This window comes from Procambarus clarkii, chromosome 28 (assembly GCF_040958095.1).
Source record: "Procambarus clarkii isolate CNS0578487 chromosome 28, FALCON_Pclarkii_2.0, whole genome shotgun sequence".
Classification (NCBI taxonomy): Eukaryota; Metazoa; Arthropoda; class Malacostraca; order Decapoda; family Cambaridae; genus Procambarus; species Procambarus clarkii.
Window position 1 is genome coordinate 6,211,367 of NC_091177.1, and position 27,965 is coordinate 6,239,331.

General features: G+C 43.7%; 1 protein-coding gene and 1 long non-coding RNA gene across 8 annotated transcripts; one reads left to right on the top strand and one right to left on the bottom strand.

Annotated features, from left to right (window-relative positions):
• The first annotated feature begins 950 nt into the window (after positions 1-950).
• On the top strand, positions 951-23,544 carry LOC123755183 (probable acyl-CoA dehydrogenase 6). Of its 3 annotated transcripts, XM_069332831.1 has the most exons (8): positions 951-1,201; positions 8,652-8,812; positions 10,112-10,221; positions 11,877-11,987; positions 13,239-13,426; positions 21,279-21,406; positions 22,265-22,420; positions 23,309-23,544. In XM_069332831.1, the coding sequence occupies exons 5-7, from the start codon at positions 13,399-13,401 to the stop codon at positions 22,388-22,390; spliced, it is 282 nt and encodes a 93-aa protein (XP_069188932.1). In that variant the 5' UTR covers positions 951-1,201; positions 8,652-8,812; positions 10,112-10,221; positions 11,877-11,987; positions 13,239-13,398; the 3' UTR covers positions 22,391-22,420; positions 23,309-23,544. The 3 variants fall into 3 exon arrangements, with proteins under 3 accessions (XP_069188932.1, XP_069188931.1, XP_069188933.1); XM_069332830.1 differs by lacking the exon at positions 23,309-23,544 and having other exon boundaries at positions 22,265-22,568; XM_069332832.1 differs by lacking the exons at positions 11,877-11,987; positions 23,309-23,544 and having other exon boundaries at positions 22,265-22,569.
• Positions 23,233-27,337, bottom strand: LOC138369513 (uncharacterized). Of its 5 annotated transcripts, none has more exons than XR_011229859.1 (6): positions 27,253-27,337; positions 25,964-26,184; positions 24,803-24,856; positions 24,328-24,387; positions 23,935-24,010; positions 23,233-23,376 (listed from the first exon to the last, which is right to left on the bottom strand). It is a non-coding gene; the product is annotated as an uncharacterized lncRNA (long non-coding RNA). The 5 variants fall into 5 exon arrangements; XR_011229860.1 differs by having other exon boundaries at positions 24,328-24,395; XR_011229856.1 differs by having other exon boundaries at positions 24,803-26,184.
• Between the last annotated feature and the right edge of the window lie 628 nt (positions 27,338-27,965).

Here is a 27,965-nt window from a genome sequence, read left to right on the forward strand (position 1 = left end):
CTTTAGAGGATCACGTGACACCCAGCTTCCCATCCACTTACTTGCCTACGGTACGAGCCCCGCTCGCACCGTCGGACGTCCAAGATTGATTGATGAAAATTAAGCCACTCAAGAGGTGGCACGAGCATGAATAGCCCGTAATGTCGTCCAAGATGCCGCCAGCTACCTTTTATAACCATCCTGGATGCTCGTTCACAGCTTTCCATTCCCGTTCGTGATCCTGCCCCGGGTCCAGTTGTCTGATTGATTGATGATTAAGCCACCCAAAAGGTGGCACGGGCATGAATAGCCCGTAAGTGGTGGCCCTTTGGAGCCATTACTAGTATCAATAGATGATACTGGAGATCTGTGAAGGTGCGACTGCACCCTGCGTGACGGGAGATGTCTCCCATCGTGCCAGTTGTCTCTCCGGTCCCGCTATATATATCCTGCCTCACAGTTCCCATTCTCCTTGGACTGGGATGTTACATGTTAATGTTCTACGTGGAGTTAGGCGTAGGTTAGGTTAGGTTAGGTTAGGTTAGGTTAGGTTAGGTTAGGTTAGGTTAGGTGTTTAAGTTCTATTGGTAGTTATTTGTATTTGTAGTACGTGGGTGAAGCATTTACTGCAACCCGTCCTCGACTCAAGTCCATTACATCTAGCGGTCGACCCCACAGACGCATTCATAAATGTTAACATGCTGTTCATTGAAAACGGGAATTTTCTCAAATATAAATTAATATTATAATATATTAGCATATTGTTCACATATAGGCATAGGTTAGGTTAGGTATTTAGGTTCTGTTGGCGATTATTTGTACTTGTAGTACGTGGGTGAAGCATTTACAGCGTTGTGGTTCAAACAAAATTCGTCAGCAGTGAAGCACTTGTTCCGGAAGTGTTCGAATATCAGCAATTGTGAGTCGTGTGTAAACCGTTTTTCATTCATAAACAGCGGGTTTGGCGTGGGTGTATTAACGAGCACTTCACATTGCTGTTGAGGACGGGCTGTGTGACTTTGTGTCCAGTCTCGCTTGTCTAGTTACCAGCAGAGGACCGTTGTCGTCCAGTCGCGAGGTCTGTGTGAGTGTGAGATGTGCAACAGTCCGTAGACTAGCAGTAAGAGACGCCGAAAGGACACAACATTAGTCGACATCAGTGACCAGCAGCCTGGTCGATGTGACCAGCCAACGACGCACCAACGGCAGTTACGACGATCAGGTGACGTGCTTTTGTTGGTGGATTATTATTACCTGACAATATCTTGATTCTAGACCCCCACACGCCCTACCTTTCCCCCCCCCCCTCCCCCCTAGCGTCACCCCTCTCTTGGCTGCACCCTCACACCCCCTCGTATATACACCCTCACCCGAGCTACATTTTCCTAGCAAAACTCCCTCCTAGCCAATACTCCTCCTTCCCCATCTGGCTTATATTTAATTCTGATTTTTTGTTTTTGTTTTTATTAACATACTTATTTATATGTGCATTTGTGCAGCTGCCCTAGACTATATGTAGGGGGAGTACAGTGTGTCAAGAACTAGCTACGTGATGCTAAAAGTCTCCATCACACAAGATGGTTAGTTATAGAAGGACAATATGTGATCATTAGCCTCCACTGGTAAATTTTGGGTCACTTTTCACTCTATTTTGTGACGGGGGTCACTATATTGCCTTAAGCCGCTCTTGTTAGGACCAATGGGACATAAGAGTTCTTAAGAGGTTTATGACTTGGGGCCCATTTAAACTTCACGTTGTGTGCTCAGCGCGACCCGAGCGAGGACTAGGCTTTGATAAAAACTGAGCAGAAATTGCACCACAAGTGTTAGTTAATAAGCTCAAGGACTAACCAATCCTTATAGACGATCGCTGGTGAAGTAGTTATAGTTTTCGACTATTTACTGTCGTTCAGTCATAGCAGTTGGTGAACATTATTGATGACTAGGCATGTGTGGCTGTGTTCTGTCGTGTGAAACACATTTTAAATCATCCCCGATAGCCTGGTGATGAAGAAAATTTAACCGAGCTTATCTTAAACACCGTAATTACAACTCGTGATGCTTGGAGTGCAACACGAGCAGAGTCAGTCGCGAGAGTAGCACTTCAGGGAGTTGATAAGACTGAATTGAGTTCTGGAGTTAGATCAAGAACTGAGGCTACATTATCCACACATACACGACAAACTCCAAAGTATCACTGGAATAGACAAAACGTTTGAGCACTGACGTTGGGAGAGGACAACTCCTCACAGCCCGAGGATGAGCCACAGGGGGGGGTAACTGCTTGATGAGGTTCTGGGAGTTCTTCTACTCCCCAAGTCCGGCTCGAGGCCAGGCTTGACTAGTGAGAGCTTGGTCCAACAGGCCGTGTAGGAACTGGTGTTAAGGGTGTAAGAACTTCTACCTTGTAAGGCCAGTGGACATAGGGAACCAACCGGAATGGAAAGTAGAAGTTACCTCCATTTCCTATCTTTTTAATAAGCAGATGTAAAGAGTAACAATGGTCAGGAACCATTTCAGTAGATGGTCGCTAGTTGAAAATTTCAAGGCGAGGCCCAAGAGCTGAAGCTCGGTCCTGCAAACCTAAGTCGATAAGAACACATACACACACCACGCACACGCGAAAATACTAAAAAAAGGAGACTCACTCACTCACTCAACACTTGTGGTGAATGGAAGAGAGAGAGAGAGAGAAGCCCATGTTGAGTGAGATCTTCGACGTCGGGGAAGACTTTAGGGTGATTTATACACTCGTTGGTGATTAGGATTCCGCCTTAAATCAACTGCGGGTTATAATTATCTTCCGCAGAACCAAATGAATTTCTGCTCAGAGACGAGTAAGGAACTGACCAGCGGCTGGCAACTGCCCAGTGGGGTAGTTGATGGGGGGGGGGGAAGGGGGTAGTTGATGGGGGGGGAGGGAAGGCAGGGGCAGGGGGTTGTTTTAAAGGGGGAAGGGATGGCAGGGGGTAGTTGGGGCAGTGAGGGAGAGCCGTTGGGGGGGGGGTAGTTGGGGCAGTGAGGGAGGGCAGGGGGGGGGGTAGTTGGGAGCGGGGAGGGCAGGGGGGGGGTAGTTGGGAGCGGGGAGGGCAGGGGGGGGGTAGTTGGGAGCGGGGAGGAAGGGAGGGAGGGAGGGCCGGGGGGGGGGGGAAGATGGGGGAGGGGAGGAAGGGAGGGGGAGGTGCAAGGAAGGGAACTTCACCTATGCCTCTCCATTCTCTTTACTCAAAAAAAAAAAAAAAAGGCAAGAAGGTAACCGACGGAGAACGGAGCAGCTAGACAGACAGACAGACAGAGGGAAGGAGGTAAGAAAAAGAGGAATGAAAGAAGGGGATGAAACATAGATATGAAAGGGGGGGTCGGTAGAGAGGACGGTATGAAAAAAAAGTTGAACACGTCTAAGGAAGGAACGGAGGCAGTGAGAAAGTGTATATGAAGAATGAAAATAAGAAGCATAGAGATAAGGAGGGCAGGGAGGCCAAGAAAGAGAATGAAGTGCAGTGGGAAAGGGGAAGAAAGAAGGAAGGTAATGAAGCAGGGGAAGAGAATTAGGGTAAAAGACAAAACAAAAATGGAAATACAGGAGAAGCGAGGGTGGGACAGAGGGCAAAGAGGAGGCAATAGGACCGTGGCAAAGAGGAGGCAATAGGACCGTGGCAAAGAGGAGGCAATAGGACCGTGGCAAAGAGGAGGCAATAGGACCGTGGCAAAGAGGAGGCAATAGGACCGTGGCAAAGAGGAGGCAATAGGACCGTGGCAAAGAGGAGGCAATAGGACCGTGGCAAAGAGGAGGCAATAGGACCGTGGCAAAGAGGAGGCAATAGGACCGTGGCAAAGAGGAGGCAATAGGACCGTGGCAAAGAGGAGGCAATAGGACCGTGGCAAAGAGGAGGCAATAGGACCGTGGCAAAGAGGAGGCAATAGGACCGTGGCAAAGAGGAGGCAATAGGACCGTGGCAAAGAGGAGGCAATAGGACCGTGGCAAAGAGGAGGCAATAGGACCGTGGCAAAGAGGAGGCAATAGGACCGTGGCAAAGAGGAGGCAATAGGACCGTGGCAAAGAGGAGGCAATAGGACCGTGGCAAAGAGGAGGCAATAGGACCGTGGCAAAGAGGAGGCAATAGGACCGTGGCAAAGAGGACCGTGGCAAAGAGGAGGCAAGAGGACCGTGGCAAAGAGGAGGCAAGAGGACCGTGGCAAAGAGGAGGCAAGAGGACCGTGGCAAAGAGGAGGCAAGAGGACCGTGGCAAAGAGGAGGCAATAGGACCGTGGCAAAGAGGAGGCAATAGGACCGTGGCAAAGAGGATCGTGGCAAAGAGGAGGCAAGAGGACCGTGGCAAAGAGGAGGCAATAGGACCGTGGCAAAGAGGAGGCAATAGGACCGTGGCAAAGAGGAGCGGCAAGAGGTGTGGGCTATTTACCGGAAGAAGAGCTGTTGTTGCATATACAGTCGAGAGATTATAATTTCAAGTCCACCATGAAGAAGGCTGCTGCTGCTGCCGCTGCTGCTGCTGCTCACTATGCAGATTTTGACACTGACAGATGGAGAACAGTCAACGCTTAGTCACCGTCACAACGAAGCCCATTTCATTTTGTATACTGATGAATATCTGTAATGTATGTTGCCTATTGCTATACATTTTCTATTTCTGTATTCAGTGCACATACGTTAGCACACTCATATTTTAGGCTATCTTTTTATTTTTTCCCCTCTCTCAGTGGTGCTGATGTCTCTAAATTAACGCTTGACCCTAGAAATCAATTTAATGCGATAATTTTTTGTATTAGGAATAAACATGGTTTAAAGCATGTTACAAATCATGAATAGTACAGGATAAACCAGGAACCAATTGTGTGCCGAAGTCTTCAGATAATGGTTTCACACGTATATACACGTTGAGAAAAATAGGTTCCACGAAGGCGTCGGCCGCGGAATGAAATGTTCGCGGGTGGAGTGATGCTCCTCTCTGGGGGAGGAACCGGCTCGCTGGGGGAGCCGGTCGGCCGAGCGGACAGCACGCTGGACTTATGATCCTGTGGTCCCGGGTTCGATCCCGGGCGCCGGCGAGAAACAATGGGCAGAGTTTCTTTCACCCTATGCCCCTGTTACCCAGCAGTAAAATAGGTACCTGGGTGTTAGTCAGCTGTCACGGGCTGCTTCCTGGGGGTGGAGGCCTGGTCGAGGACCGGGCCGCGGAGACACTAAAGCCTCGAAATCATCTCAAGATAACCTCCTCAGACAAGCACAGCCAGGAAAAGAGCTGTTGTGTTGATTGCCGAGTGCCTTGTGATGTTTTGACTAGCAGCTGGTTGGCCCCGCAATTGGTCCAGGTGGGTGACATTGAGCACTGAGCTTGTACATAACGATAAAGACACCAACATCTCTTACTGAAGATTCTGATATTTTGACCAATGTAACCAGAACGAGTAAAGATTTAAGAGGCGAATCTTCTTGATCCGTTTTCTACCTTGCGTAACATTCGGATAAATCGGAGGTGGAGGCAATCAGGACAACGGCGCACACCCAGGATGGGAACAAACCAGTTCTTTATCACTCACTCGAACTGCTTGTATACAATTTACGGTCGGGATTCCATGTGGATGCGAGTTTATATTCAATTAAAATGTGATGGTGTAACTTGACGGTCAAGGAACTTAATGGTGTGTTCTCTCTACTGGCCGATAGACAGAACACCCGCTATGTGCAGGGTTGCTGGTAAGAATGATGGTAGTGGGCACAGGAGTATCTACTCACTAAGGCCACCTAGGACCGCAACTGTCAGGGCTCTAAAGCTTACTAATGGCAGCAAGGCAGAGGTGTGAAATCCAATAGCCTAAGCCCACCCGTGATGGCTATAAGGTGACATCACAAATACATCTCTTCTTCTCCCACCCCCTCCTTCCGTCCTTCCTTCGTGACGGTTGCAAGTAGACGCAAGGGTCACATTTTACCCCAACCACTTGGGCTGGACGTGTATCGTTTCATGCAAGTCGGCGTTCAATCCCCGACAGCTCAAGTGGTTTGGGACCATTCCTTTCCCCATGTCCCATCCCATATCCTTATCCTTCCCAAGCTCTATATTGCCGTGGTGGCATGACGCTTTCTCCTGTAATTCCCTTCCTCCCGACTGGCTCGATGGCATCCGCTTTTTCAACGTCAACACAGTTCAAAATAGTCGGTGCCATGGCCCTCGTTCTCTGTCCTGAATGCCTATAATTCGTTCAAAATATCTATTGGACACAAGTCATCGTGCCATCACCCTGTTGCTAGCAATATGAGCTTCCCATGATACAAAAACATGCCAGACTAAAATCCAATCATAATGAAAAAAGGACTTTCTGTACCTGTGCGCTCGAGGGCAGATTTTCCGATTAAGTGCACTAAAATGTGCCACTCTGAGTCAGCCATGGGACCCCGAGACCATCGTCTCACAGTAGTCCGTGATACTCTCGTGTTAAGGATGTAGTGCCATCTTCAGAAATAGGTAGATTAGTTCTTATGAAACAATGGATATAAATTGGATAAGTTTAGATTTAGGAAAGACTTGGGTAAATACTGGTTCAGTAACAGGGTTGTTGATTTGTGGAACCAATTGCCGCGTAACATTGTGGAGGTGGGGTCCCTCGATTGTTTCAAGCACGGGTTGGACAAGTATATGAGTGGGATTGGGTGGTTATAGAATAGGAGCTGCCTCGTATGGGCCAATAGGCCTTCTGCAGTTACCTTTGTTCTTATGTTCTTATAATCGTTGAAGTAAACATGACACAATAAGGGACCAAGCATGCTATACCCTGTGGCAGACTGACGCCCATTGAGTGGCTTTCAGATTCTTGGTCCAATATAATTATTACTCTTGCGGTCCGCTCTTGAAGGCGGTGCCTTATTAGCTGCAGATAGAGCCCGAGATACCACGTGATTGAGCGTAGCCCCTGGTGCCATATCCGATCAAAAATACCTGCAGGTACTAACGTGTAGATGACAACGGTTCTAGGGGTTCCAGCTGCGGGTAATGCCGATGATTGACAACGGTTCTTGGGGTTCCAGCTGCGGGTAATGCCGATGATTGACAACGGTTCTTGGGGTTCCAGCTGCGGGTAATGCCGATGATTGACAACGGTTCTTGGGGTTCCAGCTGCGAGTAATGTCGATGATTGACAACGGTTCTAGGGGGGGGGGGTTAAATTTGAGAGTTCAACCTGTTCTGAGGGAATGAAAAGAGTGTGAGAAGAGGGTCGTCAGGGAAGGGGTGGCGCTCTGCTCCAAGAGACGGACTTTACGCTCCATTACGTGCCGCATAAATCATCCTGACCAATAAAACGCATATTAGGGAATTAAGCTGTACCTGGTTATACAGTTCTGCTCTTGCTGTTAGTGAGGTTGTGGTGGTGGTTGCTGGTGGTGAATCTAGTTGTTGGTGAAAATAGTTGTAACTGGTTATGGTGCAAGTGAAGCAATAATTGTTGTTGGTTGTGGTAGTGACGCTGGTGAAAAGTTTCACTGAAGCTTTTGATGTTCTAGACTTTCACTGTTTAGTTACTTTTACACATTTGTTGTTGACGTGTACACAAGCTGGAACTGCACGCTCTTCTGTCGTCATTGCGCTAAATCCAACGTAATGCGTAACAAATCCAGCTTCTGCACTATACGGAAAATTAGAAAATTATAACTAATTTGTAATGCATAACTTCGTTAAACGGTCCCATAGAGCGAGGAAAACGAGTGGGGAAGAGGGGGGGGTGAAAATTTGTTGTTGAAATTGAAATAAGTTTATTGAGGTAAAATACACACAAAGGGATGAGGTAGCTCAAGCTATTCTCACCCCGTTCAGTACATCGTGTTAATACATACATAGACACATCACAAACAATAAACGTATTACCGAACATTCTGAGAGATAAACATCTACATTTCCTAATTTGTTGTGGTTTCCAGTTGTCGGGGTTAAAAAACTTGTTAGGTTAATCCAGGTCCTCACAGGCCAACGACGGCTGATCTTCCTCCACGGATGCAAATTGGAAAGGTTTACTAACTCTGGTACACGCCACTGACGACCCTTTACAATAAACCAGCACCTAGAGGGTGCAATATTGTTGCATACTAACTACGCCATTTAAGGCCTGTAATGTTGCTGAGCTTGCGAACGTTGAGAGAACATTGACTGTCGGAATCCATTCAGTAAAACGCCTACATTATTGGGAATGACTAAAGTCCTTTTAAATTGTATTATCTGGGAAATATTAAAAGGAGTGTACACAGTGTTGACCAGACCACACACTAGAAGGTGAAGGGACGACGACGTTTCGTCGTCGACTTGATCGACTTGAGAATGGTCCAGGACGGACCGAAATGTCGTCGTCCCTTTACCTTCTAGTGTGTGGTCTGGTCAACATAATTTAGCCACGTTATTGTGACTCGTTGCCTGCGAGTGTACAGAGTGTAACTGCAATAACTTGATATATCTCGGAAAATCTTAGGCGCAGTACAAGTGGGATTGAGCCAGGGTCCGTGGGTAACACCAAACGCGCGCCTTTATGGTGGTCGAAGGGTTGGGGGGGGCGCATCTGGGGGTGACCCAAGATGTGGATTGATTGCGCCGCCGTGTTGCTTTTTCATACACATGTTTTATTCTTGAAGCAATCCAACCTCTCTAAATAAGTTTCATTGCCAACAGATCTCTGTATTCAAGAGGGAACTGCCAAACTCTTCCAAAGGGCCGAGCATTCGTAGGTGTGAGAGCAGCAGGGAGCCACAGCACAGACGAGTAGCCAGGAGGCTGGTCAGAGAACGGGCCGCGGAGAAGAGCGACTCCAGTAACTACAACAAGGCAGGCAGGTAGGTAGGCAGATGGTGGTAGCGGTGGTGATAGTCATCTTGAGGTTATCTTGAGATGATTTCGGGGCTTAGCATCCCCGCGGCCCGGTCCTCGACTAGGCCTCCTTTTTGTTACACATTCCGAGGAAGCAGCCCGTAGCAGCTGGTTAACTCTCAGGTACGTATTTACTGCTAGGAGAACAGAGCATCAGGGTGAAAGAAACTGCTTATTTGTTCCCGCCTCCGCCGGGGATCGAACCCGGAACCTTAGGACTAAGAATCCTGAGCGCTGTCCACTCAGCCGTCAGGCCCCCCCCTGGTGGCGGTAAGTGTTGGATGTTGTTGTGGTGATGGCGGCAGTGGAGGAGAGAGATGAGGCGCGTTATCTTGCCCGGCGCCTCAGTGTAGACACAGCCAATTAGTACCACCGACAGGAAAATCCATTTAGTGTCAATTATGGTGAGCAGAGCGCGGCGGGCTCCCAGCAGGGACTCTCTTGCCCCGGGCCCTGACCGCTCCCCGGCCCTAGTAAGTCTTTAACCACCAGCCCCCCGCCCAGTCCTTCTCTTCCCTTCTTGACCGGGACTGATCAAGCTCTTCCCAACGCTGGCACTTCGTTGGTATTTCTAGCCCACTAGCCACGACTACTGATTCCAGTTCTGGCTTTTCTAGCTAACTCTACTATCTCTATCTTCACGTTGATTCCCGCCCTCCACAGCCTGCTCTGAACCTATAGTTCTGGTCCTCGCTACCCAGCCCTAGCCCTTCCTATCCACCCTGAGATCGATTTTAAGCCTCCAAAGGCATCCCAGACAACCCTGTCATTAGCATTGGTCCATTATCCGGCCCCTGACCACACCGGCACTAGTTCTGGCACTTCCGCAAGCCATCTCTCGCCACCCTAATGAAGTAGCTGTCACAATTACAGGCAAGAAAAATGACAGGTTGGATAACAAGAACCTTTCAAACGAGATGACAGACCAAAATGGTAATTTTAACACTCTAGGGTGGAATATTGTTGCACACTAACAGCCTTATTAAAGCTGTAGAAGTTGCCGACTTTGAGAACGTACAAATAACTTTTGAGGCCCGTATCCACTTGGGGGGGGGGGGGAAACCTAAATTATTGGGGCCGCTAAAAAGGGAAACGTGCCTAGACGTCTCTGTCCTATTGCGGGAATCAAACCCGGGACTTTTCGGTTATGACCTAACAACTGAGATTGTGACCAATTATTAAGTGTGCAAAAAATAAAAATTAAACGCCAAAACTGTTGGCTAGATGGGTAATTTTTTACATTATTCCATTTAATTATTTTTCAGGTGTAGACGTGAACATAAGGCCAAGCAGTAGATCACAGTGAGTGCGTAGATGGACGGACATCTAAGATACGTCTTGAACCTTTGCACCATAAATGGTCCAGGCTGCCAAGGTATGCAATATGCAGGTCCCATAGTTCACATCATGCACTCACACAATTTTCGGCCATTTGTAGTATGTAAATCATGAACGATGAGTTAAGCGTATTTAAAATAACTTCAGCATATTTACTACGGTTGAGCGTAACGTTATATTCAGCACTAGATCTTTAATTGTTCTGGCCAAATTTTCCACATCATCTTTGGAAGGAAAGTAACAATAGAATTGGGTCATCAGCAAATAACACGTCTTAGTACAGCCAGCTGCACTGGTTCTTGACTCAAAGTTGAAGATGTACAATAAATAGTACAGGAATATGAACACGGGCTGTGTTTGTGTTCCTGTGATTATTTCCCAAGTGGTTTTCCATTTTGGGTCAAATAACTTGGTCTTAATGTTCCTGGGCATTACATAAAATATTTGTAAATGTAATATTTATCTCGCTATAATCTCGGCATGATTTAGAGGCTCTGTAGCAGTTTCTCCATTCTTTTGCTAGTTACTGATTCGGGGATCAGTGTCCAGTCCCCTACTAACTTTCAGGAATCTTGTTCTATCGGATTCTTCTGCATATCGTTTGGTATATGCAGAAGAATCATCTTGAACTGTTACCAACACGTCGAGTGAGGAATAGGGCTTCATCTCCACCATTCATCACGCTAGACAGGGAATGGCGGTCTACAATATTTATATTTGCTCATGTTAACATTCTGGGAACCGCAACAGTCTGGATTGGGTAGGGAAAGGAATTATCGGGAGAAAGCGTTAAGCCATTACGACTATGTAGCACCTGGAAGGAGTCTGTATAAGAACTTAGGATGGGGGACAGGAATAAGGATAGGGTTTAAATGCATCCCTCTTCAAAGAGGCTTGGCTGTATTTCTCTACCCCAACAGTGCTCCATTGGTCATTTATCTCAAAAGAGAAGGTTCAGCGAGATTCCTCCCGTTAAAATAAAAAAAATCAATCAAAATTTTTATTCAGATACAATTATATACAGTACATAGAAGATGAGTTACAAACATAATGTTGGATTTATAGATACAAGCTAGTACATACAGTACCAAAAGCCACTAATACGCACAGCGTTTTGGGCAACAGCATTGTGGTACTGGATGCTGGTCATAGCTTATCTTTGGCTTCTCAGGATTTAGTCCAAGGGAGTTCACATTTGCAAGGTGTCCAATGTATTGTATTAGGAAGTCAGAATAGGGAACAGACGAGGACTCCATGAAGATATGCAACATGTTCAACGCTCCGCACATGTATCTTCTACTTTGTACGAACGATCAGTTTCCTATATGTGGCTTCTTTCCATGATTTGGACAGATTTATCAGCTTCCTAAAGTCTCTATACTTTTTGCAAGTCTCAGAAAGCTGGAGTTTTGTGAGCTGTGATTCTTAACTTCCTTCTGGACGCTTCAGCCTTGGCTAATGTCTCGTACCTTCTTTTGATAATTACTTATTAACTACTGTTTCTGTTCTTTCTACTCTGCTCCTCGTACAGAGTATTAGCCAAGAACGAGACGAATGGTGTCCAGAGGGGGGGCCCTCTTTTTGACAAGGGCTTAGTGTCCATTCTTTGATATATTATGCTCGGTGGCAGCTCCATGTTACTATATCTTAACTTCTAAGCATTTTTGTTCATGCCTCCTGTATAATCCTCAGACTGGTGCCTGCCCAAGATCCTACTTCACTGCCAGTCTCTGTCCTTTGACCGATTGTCTTCGCTGTCTTTAGGGTTTGGATGGTGGGGTGCGCAGCATGGTTTATCCCCTAGTGAGTAATAAAGTGGTTCCCTTTTGTTTAATGTTTTCATTTTCTTTTCTTGAGCAAAAAGTGCTTTCAATTTTACTAAACATTTCTTAATTAACTTTTTGTATTGATCATTGTGTGCTTCAGTAGGTAGTATTGTGTTTTACACACAAACACACAGATGGTGTTTTATTGGGAAATTTTTTGTTCTTAGAGGCCTCTGGAATGCGTCTCTACTTTTGGTATAAAATATTAACAAAATTGGTTGTGAATTAAAGATCTTACAATAAGACGACACATGTAATTAGGGTTCAGTATGCGTTATCCATAATGCACAGAAGCTTTGAATTAAGTTTACAACTTGTCATATTAGCAGACTAGATGGGGTACCCAGCAATTCTCAAACCCTTCCTAATTAGACACTTTTGATAACTCCTAATGGCTTGGAAGGTAATTCAACATGCAATTGATATTTGCAATGCACCAAAGGTGGTGGCCCCCCCCCCCTCCTCCCTCCCAAACAGATAGAATCTAGCAGCCTCTTATTAGGATAGGCAAGAATGAATTGCCACACATTATATAAGGGCTTACAGTGAAGTTTTATTTCTATCTTTGCAATGAAATCCTACACTATCTTTTTCCAAACATAGCAAATACATGGTTATTCCATGTATTTGGAATACATACTGAATTCCAACCCAATGCTTGTGATGTTAGAAAATGGGAACAAGTATTCACTCAATGTACAGATATGATACAATTCACGGGGAAGTAATTAACAGCAATTATTAGCGATTTTATCGGGACTGACTTCGGGGAAGGTGGTGGTCGGAGTCGGACTAGTGAAGAGGGAGGCAGTGGATTGAGGCACAGCCTCAATGTCCTTCCTTCCCGAAGTCTGTGGATGTGAAATGTTCCGTTACTATACAAGTCTACAGACTTTAGCACTTTTGTATAATAGTTGGAAGATTTGCAATCAGGGGGCAACTATTTGGTTAGTGATGGAGATGTATTGGGAAAATTATTAGTGATGGGGGTAGAGAGTGGGAGGGAGGGGGTGGGGAGGTAGTGTGTATAGAGAACAGGGAAAGAGGAGGGAAAAAAGAGGTGGCTCTGTGTGTGTGTGTGTGTGTGTGTGTGTGTGTGTGTGTGTGTGTGTGTGTGTGTGTGTAGGGGGACTGGTTGTGGGCAGGGCGATGTGTGCAGACGGGAGGGGGAGGTGGTGACCTGATTAGAGTCGTAAAGGGTGATCATTGATTGGCTTTCACATTCCAGGGAGGTGGTGATAGTGCTTCATGCATCCCAATTCTGCTTGTGTCTCAGAAAGTTGATGTGCTAATCAAATCCCAACAAGATACCGACTTCACGTTTGAACTTTCACGGGAACAAGAAGATTCTTTGTGACGAAGCTGGACAAGATGATTTAGAGGCCAGTATGTGCGACGAGTTTTCTACTTGGTCGGGTAAGTGAGAGGCTTTTGGGGCATTGCAGGGGGAGGGAGACACACATCCGGTAAATTCCTGTGTTAAAAAAAAGAGACCAACTAGTTCTACTTGGTCTCTACTTGAACAATCTGGCTCTATAGGAGCCAGATTGTTAAGAAACAAAAAGAAAGGTTAGAAAAGACAAGTCATAGGCAAGACAGCATAAAAGTTTTCAATGTAGCAAAGCCAGAGAAGGAGACTAGTGTCAACGGTGGGACGAAGAAGTTTCAAAGTACTCCACATTGAGATTGGCAAAAATAGATATAGAAAGGAGGGAGGGGGTTAGGGGTAACCTAAGCAACACTGAAAGTTTGAAAGTATTTTCCACTGAAAGAGGATGAGTTAACACAGCCTGAATGAGTTTGAGGGGAAATGTCAGTAGGAAGAGGGAGATGAAGAAGGCCCTCGGTCACCTTCTAAGGAAAGAGTGATCATCATCAAGGGGAACTTTAGTAAAAAAGAAAATCAACAGTAAAACTAAGAATCTTGGAGGAAGGCTGCAGCAGTAATCTTTTGATGAAGTCCTGAGAGTGAGGAAGGTGGGCAGGAGAAAAAGTAATAAGTAGCGAAGAGTTTTGCAAAAGCCAGGAGGCAAGAGAATAGCAAACAGTCTCTATTCATAAATAATAGGATGAAGAGGAACACCAGGTTTGAGAGTTTTAGGTAGACAATAGAAATAAGGGAGAAGGGCAAATGACACAGAAATGTTTAACAAGATCCAAGTCTTCACCGTGACCAAGACTTAGAGAGCTGTACTAGTTATGGTTAAAAGACGTTTTAAGAGATCCAGAGGAGCATATATATGCAAGTTGGGCAGCAAAACTTCAACCTTTTGGTGGTAGTCCACATGATCAAGGACAACCACTGAATTGCCTCCGCCTAAAGGAAGGATAATGATATAGTTGTTGGCTTTCAAGGAGGCAAGGGCAAACTGAAAAGTATGAGGAAGTAAGGTAGTGGGGGGGGAGGGGGAGGCTCACCCAGTCTGCCAGCTCTGGTCCCACAATTCATGGGCTTTTTGGGTTGTCTCGTACAACCCACAGTGAAGTTGGTCAGACCCTCCCCCCACTGTAGGGGTCCAGATTTTGGGGCACGCTTCTTTCCTTTCCTGTGCTGCATCATTTTGGGGTCTTCCAGCATGGTCCAAGTGATCACATCGCTTCAGTGGGTGTCCCGTCTCTTCCTAGTCCCGAAAGAGGACTCTGTGGAGCTACAGTTCATCCTCGATCTTTCGGGGCTGGACTGGTACATCCCTTGCCCAACTCTGGATGACCCCCTTAGTTCAAGCTTGCCTGGTCATTGATGCACCTACTTGACTGACCTCCCTGGACCTCTGGGATGCATAATGTCAAGACAATACATCAGAGATTCAGGGATTGGTTGCTTTCATAGGAAGGACGTCAGGGTTTCCGCTTTCAGGTTCTCCATTTTGGTCTGAATTTGGCTCCCTGGATTTTACCAGGTTGGCTCTAGTTTTGGTGGCTCGTCTTCAGATGATGGAGGTTCGTGTTCTGGCCTCCCTAACTTGAAGCCTAACTGGATGGTTTGGACTTAGTTAGTCTGCATGTCTGTTAGCCAGGGATCTCGGCTTGTTGGGTTTGGGTTCTGGGTGAACTGGAGGGAATCCTGGCTGGTTCTGTTTCAGATTCGGTATTGCCCAGTGCTCAATTGGGATTCTCAGTTGGCATTGCTTTCCCTTCCTCCAGCAACTTTGCTCTGGCTGCAGTCCTGCTGTCTGTCGAAGCAGTGCTACATTTCGGTGAACAAACTCGGTTGGCTTTTTTGCTGGCTGCTGCATTGCTGGTTTTCCTTTCAGGCTTTGCAGGGTTCAATTCCCTAGCACTTTACTCAACGGTGCTTGCTCAATGTCTTCACAGATGCCACAGCTCTGGGGTGGGGCTTTGTGATGAGAGGTTACCAGGATGCTCAATGTCCGTCTCCTACATTTCAATGAGCACATAGTATGGTGTGGGAATTCACAATTGTGTGGCATGCTCCGAAGAAGACTTGGATTCCTCTAGCAGTCACGTTCCGTCTCCATTCGGAATGTGTCCAAGTGGTCCATTGTCTAAACCCCAGGACTCCCTTCATTGCCTCATGGAGCTGGACACCTCGAGTAGGTCTTTGGCTGGATTCTCAGAGTTTGGTTCTGCACACAGTTCTCGTTTGTGGAGTTTCCAATACTCTCACTTACCCTGTCTCTGTCTCTTCTAGTCTCTACAGAGTTGGCTGTCTATGCCACCTCAGTCCTTCGGCTTATAGACATTTGGGTGCCCTGATGTGGACCTCTTTGCATCTGCATGGGATCAGTACCTTCTTTATGTGGCTTCGTTCCACGATCGAGAAGCCCTTGTTGTGGATGCCTCTTGACTGGACTATTCAAAATGAGAGATCCTGTACTTTATCCCTGGTTCAGCCGTTACTGTGAGTCCTGGCCAGGTTGGAGTCTTTCCAGGGGAAGGTGATCCTTCTGGCTCCTTGTTGGCCGGCTCACCCTTTGTTTCAGGCGCTGTTTGCTCAGTGTCCAAACCCGGCCATTTTTCTACACTTACACTTTTTCCAGAAGATCTGCCCAGTGACATACTTCACTGGTTTGAACTCTGTGATTCACATCAGGACTTTTGACATGCCTATCCACATTCTTATTGCAAGTAGGTGGCTACGTTGATGGTGTCCCGCCAGTGGTTGCCTTCTCGGTGGCAGTATAAGGTTTCTTGGCCCACCTTTTGCCAGTTCCTTTCTCTTCATCATTGTTCTTACATTACCAAGCATGTGGTGGTTTCCTTTCTTTATTGGTGTTTTCTTGATTAGCATCTCTTGCTGAATACTGTTGCCATGTATCATGTGGAGCTGGCAGAGCCTCTGCAGCTTGCATTTGGTGTAGATACTAAATAGGCACCATTTCGCAAGCTATTTGTAGTGTTGTTTCACCTCCGGCTTTTTCGTATGCCACTAGAACTTGCTTATCCCCTGAACCTCATTCATTTTCAGCCCTTCTTGGTTTATGATGTCCCCTTTGGTCCGAGATTCCTTTTCTGGTGGCTCTTGCCTCCGATTGTCAGGTTGTGGAGCTTCATGTTGTCATCCGTGGCTGGGGGTTTTGTTCGTATGACCCTGGTAGGTTTTTTTTTTTCATTTGCACCTGGCTGCTCTTATTCCGGCAAAGAACAAGTTGGCTGGGTTCTGGAGAGGTCCTTTGGTTATTGATGCTTGCTTGGTTGGTTCAGTTGGGGGTGCATCATATTGTCTGGTGGCAGCTCTCTCCTGCTTGCATCAGCTCCTCTCCTTCTTGCATCAATTCTACTTCAGTGGATGCTTTGTGGGTGGATCCTGTTTCCTTGGTTTCCTATTCCAAGGTTCATGTTTCTCAGGTTGTCTACAGTGTTATTTAGTCTAGCCAGCCTGTGGTCTACCCTTGTGGCCACAATTTTTCGGAAGTGCACCACTCTGGCAAGTGTTTGCTAATATGCCCTGGCTTGATGTTCGTGCATATGGGTTTTGGCGGTATCAGGGTTGTGACAGCCCAGTAGTTAATGTTCCCAGGGCTCTGTTTCCTTGTGTGGTCTTGGGTCGAATCTCTCGACTACTGTTCTGTCTTCATCTTGAACACCTGTGGTTCCACCTTCTCCCTGTTAAAGACCCTGTGTTTTCTTTCTCCATGGGTAGTTAGCTTCAGTGAGCTGCAAGGGGCACCCCCTAGATAACCAGTGCTGAATTTAGTGAAATGCAAATTTCTTGGTAAGCTCCAGTGGCTCTCCAATTCCCTCCTTCCCTTCCAGGTTATTGGTTGGGGCCTGTGTGCATATCTGCTCAAGCTCATGGCAGGTGTGAGGCTCATTACCCCCCACCCCCCACCCCCCACCCCCTTTCCAAAATGAGTGAGCCAAAATGAGAGGGGAAGATGGAGGTTGGTGAACACGCTAGTTTTGAGAGATTCAAACTTTTGCTTACACAGCTAGTTTTTTTTTAAACCCAGTAGGTGTCTGTTTTGGATTGCTGACTTACAGGGAAAGGTATCCAGGAACTCGGCAATCCAAAACGGATACCTACTGGGTTTAAAGAAGAAAAGAAAAGAAAAAATCTAGCTGTGCAACCACCCAACAATGCAAACAAGAGATCGAATCTCTCAAAACTAGCGTGTACACCCACCGCATTCTTCCCCGCTCATTTTGGCTTGCTCATTTTGGAGGACTGGGGAAAATGAGCCTCACACCCTCCATGGGCTTGAGCACTCTCTGCAAGAGCAGAGATGCACACAGACCCCAACGGATAACCTGGAAGGGAGGGAGGGAATCGGGGAGCCACTGGAGCTCACCCAAAAATTTGTCTCGCTAAATTCAGGACTGGTTATCTACGGGGTGCCCCTTGCAGCTCACTACAGCGAACTACCCATGGAATTACAAAATACAGGGAATTTAACAGGGAGGTGGTGGAACCACAGGCATTCAAGATGAAGACAGAACAGTAGTTGAGAGACTCGACCCAAGGCCACACAAGGAAACAGAGCCCTGGGAACATTAACTACTGGGCCGATACAACCTTGATAACCGCCAAATCCCTTATGCATGAATATCGATAAAGGACATATTAGCAAGCAACTGCCAAAGTAGTGTACTTCCGAAAAATTGTGGCCATGAGGATGGCCCATGGGCTAGCTAGACTAAATAACACTGTGGACAACCTGAGAAATATGAACCTTGGAATAGGAAACCAAGGTCACAGGATCCACTCACAAAGCATCCACTGAAGCAGAATTGATGCAAGAAGGTAGCAGAAGAGAGCTGCCACCAGACAATATGATGCACCCCCGACTGAACCAACCAACCAAGCAAGCATCAATAACCAAAGGACCTCTCCAGAACCCAGCCAACTTGTTCTTTGCCAGAAAAGGAGCAGCCAGGTGCAAATTGGAAAAAACACCTACCAGGGCCAAACGAACAAAACCCCCAGCCACGGATGACAACATGAAGCTCCACGACCTTACAACCGGAGGGAAGAGCCACCAGAATAGTATGACTTTGGAAAAGATATCTCGGACCAAACGGAACACCATAAACAAGAAGGCCAGAAAAAGAATGAGGTCCAGGGAATAAGCAAGCTCTAGTGGCACACGAGTAGGCTGCAGGTGAAACACTAGACAGCTTGTGAAATGATGCCTATTTAATATAGACACCAAACACAAGCTGCAGAGGCTCTGCCAGCTCCACACGATACGTTGCAACAGTATTCAGCATGAGAGGCTAATCAAGAAAATACCAATAAAGAAAGGAAACCAACCCATGCTTGGTAATGGAAGAGCAATGATGAAGAGAAAGGAAGTGGCAAAAGGTGGAAAGGTGGGCCAAGAATCATCGTACTGCCGCCAAGAAGACACCCGCTGGTGGGACACCATTGACGTAGCCACCTAATTGCAATGAAAATGTGGATAGACATGTCAAGAGTCCTGATGTGAAGCACAGAGTTCAAACCAGTGAAGTATGTCACTGGACAGATCTTCTGGATAAAGTGTAAGAATGGAAAAATGACCGGGTTTGGACACTGAGCAAGCAGCGCCTGAAATAAAGGGTGAGCAGGCCACCAAGGAGCCAGAAGGATCACCTTCCCCTGTAAAGACTCCAACCTGGCCAGGACTCACATCAACAGCTGAACCAGGGATGAAGTACAGGCACTCTCATTTTGAATAGTCCAGTCAAGAGGCATCCACCACAAGGGCTACTCGATCGTGGAACGAAGCCACAAAAAGAAGGTACTGATCCCATGCAGATGCAAAGAGGTCCACATCAGGGCACCCAAATGTCTCAAAGCCAAAGGACGGAGGTGGCACAGACAGCCAACTCTGTAGAGACTAGAAGAGACAGACAGGGTAAGTGAGAGCATTGGAAACTCTACAAACGTGAACCGTGTGTAGAACCAAACCCCAAGAATCCAGTCAAAGAACTACTCGAAGTGTCCAGCTCCATGAGGCAATGAAGAGCGTCCTGGGGTTTAAACAATGGACCACCTGAGGCACATTCTGAATGGAAACAGAACATGAAGGCCGGAGGGATCAAAATCCTCCTCGGAGCACACCATACAATTCTGAATTCCCACAACATACTATGTGCCCAACGAAGGGTAGGAGACAGACATTGAGCGTCCTTGTGACCACTCGTCAAAAAAGCCCCACAGAAAGGGTAAAATTCACTCAGCAGCTCTAGTATAGCTAAATAGTTGCCATTTTTTGCTGACCCAACAATCTGATTTTCTCCACGAAGTGGAAACCTCTAGAGGCAAGAAGGAGAATTTCAAAAACTGCACATGTCAACATTTTGGGCCAATATTTCTGCTCTGAGTGATGTTGCTCAAGTGACTCTACACTTCCAGTTTCTTTATGCCTTATCAAATATGCTGTCATGCACTTTCGATGTTCTCCATTTTCATGTTCTACAATAACATTGCTGTGCTTCTAGTCATTGAACCTCAATGTAGCAAAGGCAGATTCACATTTGAACACATTGTTTGATAAATACCTTGCCCTCATATTTTCTACTCCATCTGTTTTATACACTCTGCATGAGTTTGAAAGATTGCTATCATGATTCTGACACGATGAAGGCTCACTACAAATCCAGTAATCCGGTGGGTTAGTATCATTAATGTTCCATTGCCCTGGATCTGTCTCTTGGATTGCAAACTCCTTTACCATTAAAGATTTGGGTATTTCCTCTTGTAAAATGTCACAAGTAGCCGCAACAGGTGATGATGGTGTGTCTGTTGAAACTGGATGATTGATAGCAGGAATGGATGTAGATGTAGATGCTATAGCTGAAGGAACAGTACTAGTGAGTGATATTGCAGAAGTGGATGCTATATCTGAAGGAATGGGATGAGTGGCTGTTGTTGCACCTGTATTGAGCCACGATGTTAATTTTGGAAGTTTCCTATTTTCTCCTTCTCCTCTGCAGCTCTCTTTCTCTTCTGTGTTCCACTCAAAACATTGTTTTATTTCTGCTGAAAGGGTTATTCACCTGGAAAAACGTAAATATTTAATATTTACTTCCACACCAGGATGTATGGTTATATTACATAAGTGTGCTTGCAACAAGACCTAAATATTTAGACATTCTGCCTCTATAATGAACATATCATATGCTTGTGGGGCCCCTATGCTCGTGTGGCCTCTGGATAAGTGCCCATAGGGCCGATGTGGTAAGACGGCTCTACTGCTAGCCCCTTGCAGAGATTAAGTATTAACGGTAATGAAATGCTCTTTTCTAGTGGGCCCTCCATTAGTCTCCGTTTCTTTCCTATTCCCTTCTTTTCATGTGGGATTTTGACCAACTGGTTCCATAATGATAGGGAAAGGCTGGCAGAGACCTAAAGTAACTTTGTTTTCTTGTGTGCATATTTTCTGTTGGATTTTCCTGATTTTTTGGGTGGATCTCTGATCCCAAACTTCCCCTCACTTTATAAGAGCCAGAATCTTGTCCTGGCAGGTGATGGATGGGTTTTAGAGTCCTGGTGTGTTTAGCAAGGCTTGGTAGTACCAGAGTTAATTTCAAGGAGCTCTTGAGACTGACCAGAAAAGGGGATTTTGTTTCATTCAGCACGTTATTTTTGTTTGCCAATTTAAAAATGTTTTTACTGTACAACTCGTCCTACTTCTGTTACATATAGGCTACAATCCTTGGATGTTGTGGGTGTTGTCTATTTTCATCTTCATTTTTGCAGAGAAACCACTTCAAAATGTTATTTGAGATACTATATGTTTCACAGCAGTATAAGCTTAATTTTTTGTAGTACTGATATTGTTGAAGAAACCACATGTATCAAGACTTCTTATTTTTGCAGATATGTATGTAGCTGGAGATGACGTGACAAAATTAGCCTCAATGTGTAAACTGAAAGCTGGTCGCTTGGCAAGAGAAGTGTCTGACTCGTGCCTTCAGTTCTGGGGTGGCATGGGCTGCACAAATGAGGTATGTCTTTATTTAAAATTATGCAAAGTTGCAGTGATTTCATCACAACTATTGCACTTTCTTGTTACCTTCATGAGTGTAAGGGTCACCAAGTGCAGAATACAGTATTCCTAAAGGATTAAATCTGTTCATGGCCCATAATATAACTTGTAACAAAATGTTAAACTTTAAAAATAACAGTACACCATTACTTTGCTTGCACTTCAGCCCTAAACCCTTTCTCATTCAACGTTAACCAATCTTTAAGCCTTCAAGTGCACATCATAGCTAGGGATGTTGTTGCTAATTATCCGTAGGCTGTGTGACATGGTCAGAGATGTTTTAAGGTACCGTGTTAGATTTAAAAGTCCCACAGGTACACATCTGCTTCCTCAGGCATCCAGTAAACAGACAAGATTTTTTGGGGGAAAAAAATAAATTGGGGGGCACCCCTCTTGGGTGTGAGGGGCCTCAATGCTGAGAGAGCAACTGTGACTTAGTTGCCATACCACTTAAGGCATGGCTTAGGGTGTAATAGGTAGTTTTGTTGATCTGTGTTGGAGATAGAGATATTTAATGCATAGAGGACAATTTGTTGGGAAAGGAAAACGGAATTTGAGAACTTTAGAGTTAGGTGGGTGATACTAGACTTGGCAGCATATAATGTGCCAAGTCCAGCACATTCTTATATGCCCAATGAATATGCATATGAGAATGTGCCTTGTACTGTATGCACATTTGTTGCACCAACTTCCTGATTGGATATGACGTATCTTGGTGTGGACGTATTGAGTAGCAGGTATCAGCTCTGCAGATTCTGTTACAGCTGCTGCACCATAATAGATTGTCTGAAATGTAACAGCAGTGTTGTCTTGACAGGTTTTAATAAGTCGGTGCTTCCGTGACATGCGACTGGTTTCAATTTGGGGTGGAGCAGAGGAAGTAATGCTGGCTATCATCTGCAAGTTCATGGGCACACTCCCTCAGTTACCTAAGAAGAAATAATATACTATGTTTATTAACTCCTTGAAATGGGTGAGCGACCTGAAAAAACTTAATCATTTGGATCATCTTCCATGTCAGATTCTAAATTTATTTATATATATATATCTTTCATATATCTTAGGAACCTTAAAGACATCTTTATTTTATGAAAATAATAAAAATATAGCATAGACTAGTTTGGCTAATACAGCAAAGACTTTGATATTTCATCTTTTCTCCATTGAATTGTTTACATAATTTTATATTCAATCTAAATGTATATATTTTATATAATGTTCTGCATTTAATCATTAAAATTATGTTATTACTAATTAGATAAATTTTCTTAAGATTTGGTTTGAGAAATATTGATGGTTTTAATCTAGGTAAAATATTTTAGAATATCTGAAGTTTGGCAGACAAATCATTTCAGAGCTTTGGTAACGAATTTAATCAAAGACTGAAAACCATGTTGTATAGATGCTTCAATGTCACTTTTCTAATGCTTTGTAAATTTAACAATGATCTTTAAATTAACTAATCATAATCATAATTTGTACAAAGCTTAGGTGTTGCATAGCTTTAAATTTACTTTCAAATATGAAAACTAAAATATTGACAAGTTTCTTCCACTTTAATATTTGACTAATTTGCAATATTTGTTACTTTATGAAAATTGAATAGGTAGTCCACTTTTACATCTTTTCAATGCATTTTGCATGCACCGATGTAACAAGTTACAAATAGGTGTAAATTTTACCAAGTATTTATTTTCAAAGTAAATAAATTGCAAATGTTTAAACATTGCATCAATAGTAGTAAACAATTTCCAGCATAATTTCAGGATAAGGTATATAAAGTAGTTTCATTAAAATAGTTTTATTTAATAAGTTTTACATATAGTATTTATAATACATCTAATATTTATTACTGTTTCAGGTTGTGGGACAGATGCTCCTAGATGAACAGAAGATCCAAAAGGCCAAGACAACTCCAGAGACAATCACCTGTAAAAGAAAAAAACATTAAACAGGGACACTACTTTTATTATCACCAATGGCCAATTATAAGCCAAAAAAATCCTAACACCCAATCTTTTAAGATTGGGTCAGCAAGGCCTATCCCTTCCTCTGATTTTAGTGCAGAGCTTGTTCCCTGAATGGGTGCAGTACATCCACCTCTTTAGTGCCATCAACACATTGTACATATGCTCTACTGAAAGCACTGTACAATGCATGCCAGGCACTAAAGTTTTAGATGCATCCACCCATTCAGCAAACAAGCCCTGTGAGAATTAACAATGTAACCATTGTTAAGGGTCCCTAAACCTATGCAAATCTAGTCCATCTAGTAGATGGGTAGTAGAGCAAAGCTCTGAAAAAGCCAAGCCAGGGAAATCTGCAAGACTGCCTGGTCCCCTTTTATGACATGGGGTAGGATCAGTACAAACTGCATCATCCCTGTGGGTTGTAACAGTAGGACATGGTTACACACCTATAAATGGACTAGATAAGAGAATTAAGATTAGGTCATTGATATAGCTAAAACATCAAATTCAAACTCACCCACTGTTGTAGATTTCCTTTTGTAGAGTAAAGGAGCCTCACTCCAAGCCAGTCCATGCATCATAATCACTTTCACCTGAAAAATATTTCAACAAATTAATTTCAGATTTAAATCCAATCTTGCTTTACTTTACAAATTCAGATGGAAAAAATTTCTTTAAGGAATTTACCTTTCCTACATATTCTAGTAGCAGTAGTAAAGATCTAATTTAGCAATATAAATATATATGGCATCAATTTGCCAAGTTTCAGTAAATGTCATTTGAGAAACTATCCACAACTGCACTTCAATGGCAATTTACATTTATCTTTAGCCAATGCTATATTGTTTAAGTTATTATTATTTTTTTACTTTTATGCAAATCTATTCAGATTAACCTTACTACAACTCACCTGATTCTGTAAGCCATCAACTCCAACTGAGAGGGACTTCTAGACTTTCCAAACCACATTCTGGAAAACTATATAAATTTAAAACCAAGCTAAAGTAAACATTGAATATTTTTTTTACTTTCAAGGGAAAAATACCATCACTTAGAACAAAACTTTTCCTGCCATTAACTTTGACTCATGATTACCCTTAACAGTGTTATACATTTATAGATTAAAGCTTATTTAACAAACATTTAATGTCAACTAAACAAGATTTATATTTCATTAAAATTATTAATAAAACACCCTCAACTATGCTGTTTAAGATCTAATGCCCCACATTACAATTTTCACAATTTCAATACATTCCTGAAAGGACTAAACTTGCAGATATGGTACCCACTAGCCTAAGCCTAGACTTCCATACCCTAATATTTAATAGGTTTTTAGCAATTAACTTCTACCCTCTAATTCCAATGTACACAACACTACTTACTGTAGATCTGCAAGTATTTTCCTGCAGCTCTTTGTTGCCAGGACCTTCCACAACCTGTCATGTGAACAGTAAATATTACTAAAAAGTTATTTGCATAGCGATGTTATTTTGTTCATACCTGTACCACCAGTTTAACAGTTGCCGTTTTAAATGGCACACTAAGTATCTTGTTGTCCCATCTTTAATTACAAACCTATAGTCATTTCAAGTCAACATCCTATACAAATTTTATTTTCAAACAACTTTAGTCATGAACATTTTTCTGGAACATTGCAAACAAACTTTAATTTAACAACCATGTATAACATTTCAATAAAAGCAATACAAATTATTCTTTTGCAACCACTGCTTACTACTAGGGGACAAATTTATTCTGTTGAATTATGTACCAAGCTTTTTAGTCTGAAAATTCATAATTAACCCAACTATACTACCAAGACTGATTTTACTAAATTTAGTAATATTTTTACACTAGCAACTATACAAGGCCATATTCTCCAGTTATCACCACACTTCTGCAGGTGTAAGGTTCTATCTCCCCCATCTGCAGCACTTATGACCACACTTGGTCTTTATTATAAAATTTCTTTATGAACCTGATACAGTACTGTTAATGGATTAAATGTTGTGGGAATGATTAACACACCATGCAAGCCAATATTAAAGTTAGAAATATTTATTAAAAGCAGTTTATCATATGGGATGTTATTTTAGAAGAATGGGTGGTGTGGTTGTTAAGTTATGGTTGAGTAACATGGTACAAGAGGGCAAGTAGTTGCTGAGCAAGTATGCCAATTTCAATTTCTAGCAAACTGGCAGATACAGCAGAAGTGCACACTTTCTGCATGGATTCTAATGGCTAGAGAGCTACTGGCCACCATTCACTAATGACTAGGGGAAGTTAGCTCAGAGCATCTTTGATGTGCTTTGATGGCAACGAAAATGTTGCCCCCTTCAAAAGTTATCCTTGTCTTCAGCATTTCGTTTTTAATTAACTATGTAAGGGGGAGATTCTGAATAGAAAGTGCCAATAGGCACTGGCTTATGGCTAAATATTCTGTAGCAATAGAACTATAAGCCACACTTCCTCCCCCCCCCCTTCTTCCTCCCAACTGTTCAGTGTCAAAAGGGAGGGGGGTGTCCATTTATTGTACCACTTACATTTTAGTGTGGGCTAAATCCACTATTCTGATGTTAGCTGGAACATTTGTGCCAGCTGCTGGTTTGAAAGGGAGGCATACCATGTGTCAATTCAGGAAGCTTTCCACGTTCCTCACTGCGTGTCAGCTCAGGACCTCACTACCATGTTGGGAGGCAGTTTAAGACTAACCAATCAACATCCCAGGCTGGAGAGCAGTGCCAGCTCTGGGAGAATTTACCACCTGCAAAAAATTTAATACTCTTAACAATCTACAACATGTATCTCATCTTTACCTAGCCCCCAAACCTTACATTTGTCAGCATTAAACTGCATCTGGTAGTCTTAACCATTTCAAAACTATAGGGCATCGGTATTTGTTATTTGCCAATTCTGCAACTATTGCAGTCTAAACCATAATCTTGCGAATAACCGAGGTCCAAGGAGAGCTTTTAGGCACTACTTACAACACTTCTCCCAACTTAACCCCATTTATACTAATTTCCTTTGGTATAGCCATGACCTAATCAACTTCAGTCAGCATTCCCAATGATCAGAACCCCTATCAATTTTGCGCCACTATCAAAATCTCTGCTGAAGTCAAGGTACACAAAATCACAAACCTTATCACCATTTACTCAACTATGCAACCTAATCCATGAACATTTAGTAATAAAACTATGCGATTTATGTATCTAGTCATGTTTCTCAAAAAGACTAGAGAAATGGCACTTGCAATGTTAGATTCTAGTAACTTTCCTCACAATACACTAAGCTAATTGGTCACTAACTTAAGCGTTAAAGTTAACTCAAACTTCTCCTTTAAAACTTGCTATATTAGGAACTTTCCACGACCGGCCTTTACCCGACATAATTAAATAGGGTAAAAACGGTATATTAAATGCAGTAAAACTACGGTAAAGTCAATATGATAAACTTGCATTTAAGCATGGGCTGCATAGTAAGTGAACTAAACTAAATGTTAAGCACCATGGCAAACCACTTCGTTCTATTCAATTTCTTTATTTAATCACTTTGTCCGGCTACAATTTTTAGATTAGATTAAAGGAACACCCTCCCTGGTAACGGCTGAACTAGTTAACCCAGTACAAATATTTAGGTAAAATACTTTCATAAAACCCGTCTACTTCCCCCACCAGTAAACTTGTTCAGCTAAAGGCATAATGTAATGTTCCACTTTAGTAAATAAAGACTTAAAAAAACACTACCCCATCTGTGTAGTTACCGGTTACCTGACATTCTACGCTTAAAATAACCCATCTATTCCCCATAATTGTTCGATATAAATTACCTCTCACCCGCTGGTCGAGTACACAGCAGTATATATCCTCCTCCATCACTCACCGCGTGGATACTACTTCACTCTGGCCGCAAATTGCCTCAAATCACCTACGTTGTCCATAAACATATATAGAAGAGCAACTGACCGTAACATCCGTATAGCGATCATCACATAACGTGGGAACATTAGTAGTACTGCTGTCAAAACATAGATGGCGCCAGGACAAACGGTAATTCCTATGGACTCGCCTAGTTATGCGTAGGGAATTGAGCTTCAGCTGTTTGGTCCCGCCCCTCAGCTGTATTTACCTAGTTGTACTCACCTAATTTGTGCTTGCAGGGGTTGAGCTTTGGTTCTTTGGTCCCGACTCTCAACCGTCAATCAACAGGTGTACAGGTTCCTGAGCCTATTGGGTTCTATCACATCTACATTTGAAATTGTGTATGGAGTCAGCCTCCACCACATCACTGCTTAATACATTCCATTTGTTAACTACTCTGACACTGAAAAAATTCTTTCTAATATCTCTGTGGCTCATTTGGGTACTAAGTTCCCCTTGTTCGTGTTCCACCCGTGTTAAAGAGCTGTCTTTGTAACTATCAAAATGCATATATCTTTGCTTTTACTTCAGTTATATTTATGACAAGGGATTTAAAATTTGCCTATATTTCTGCCTCTCTGATGACATTAAAAACTTTCGTTTATTACAGTATCTACATAAA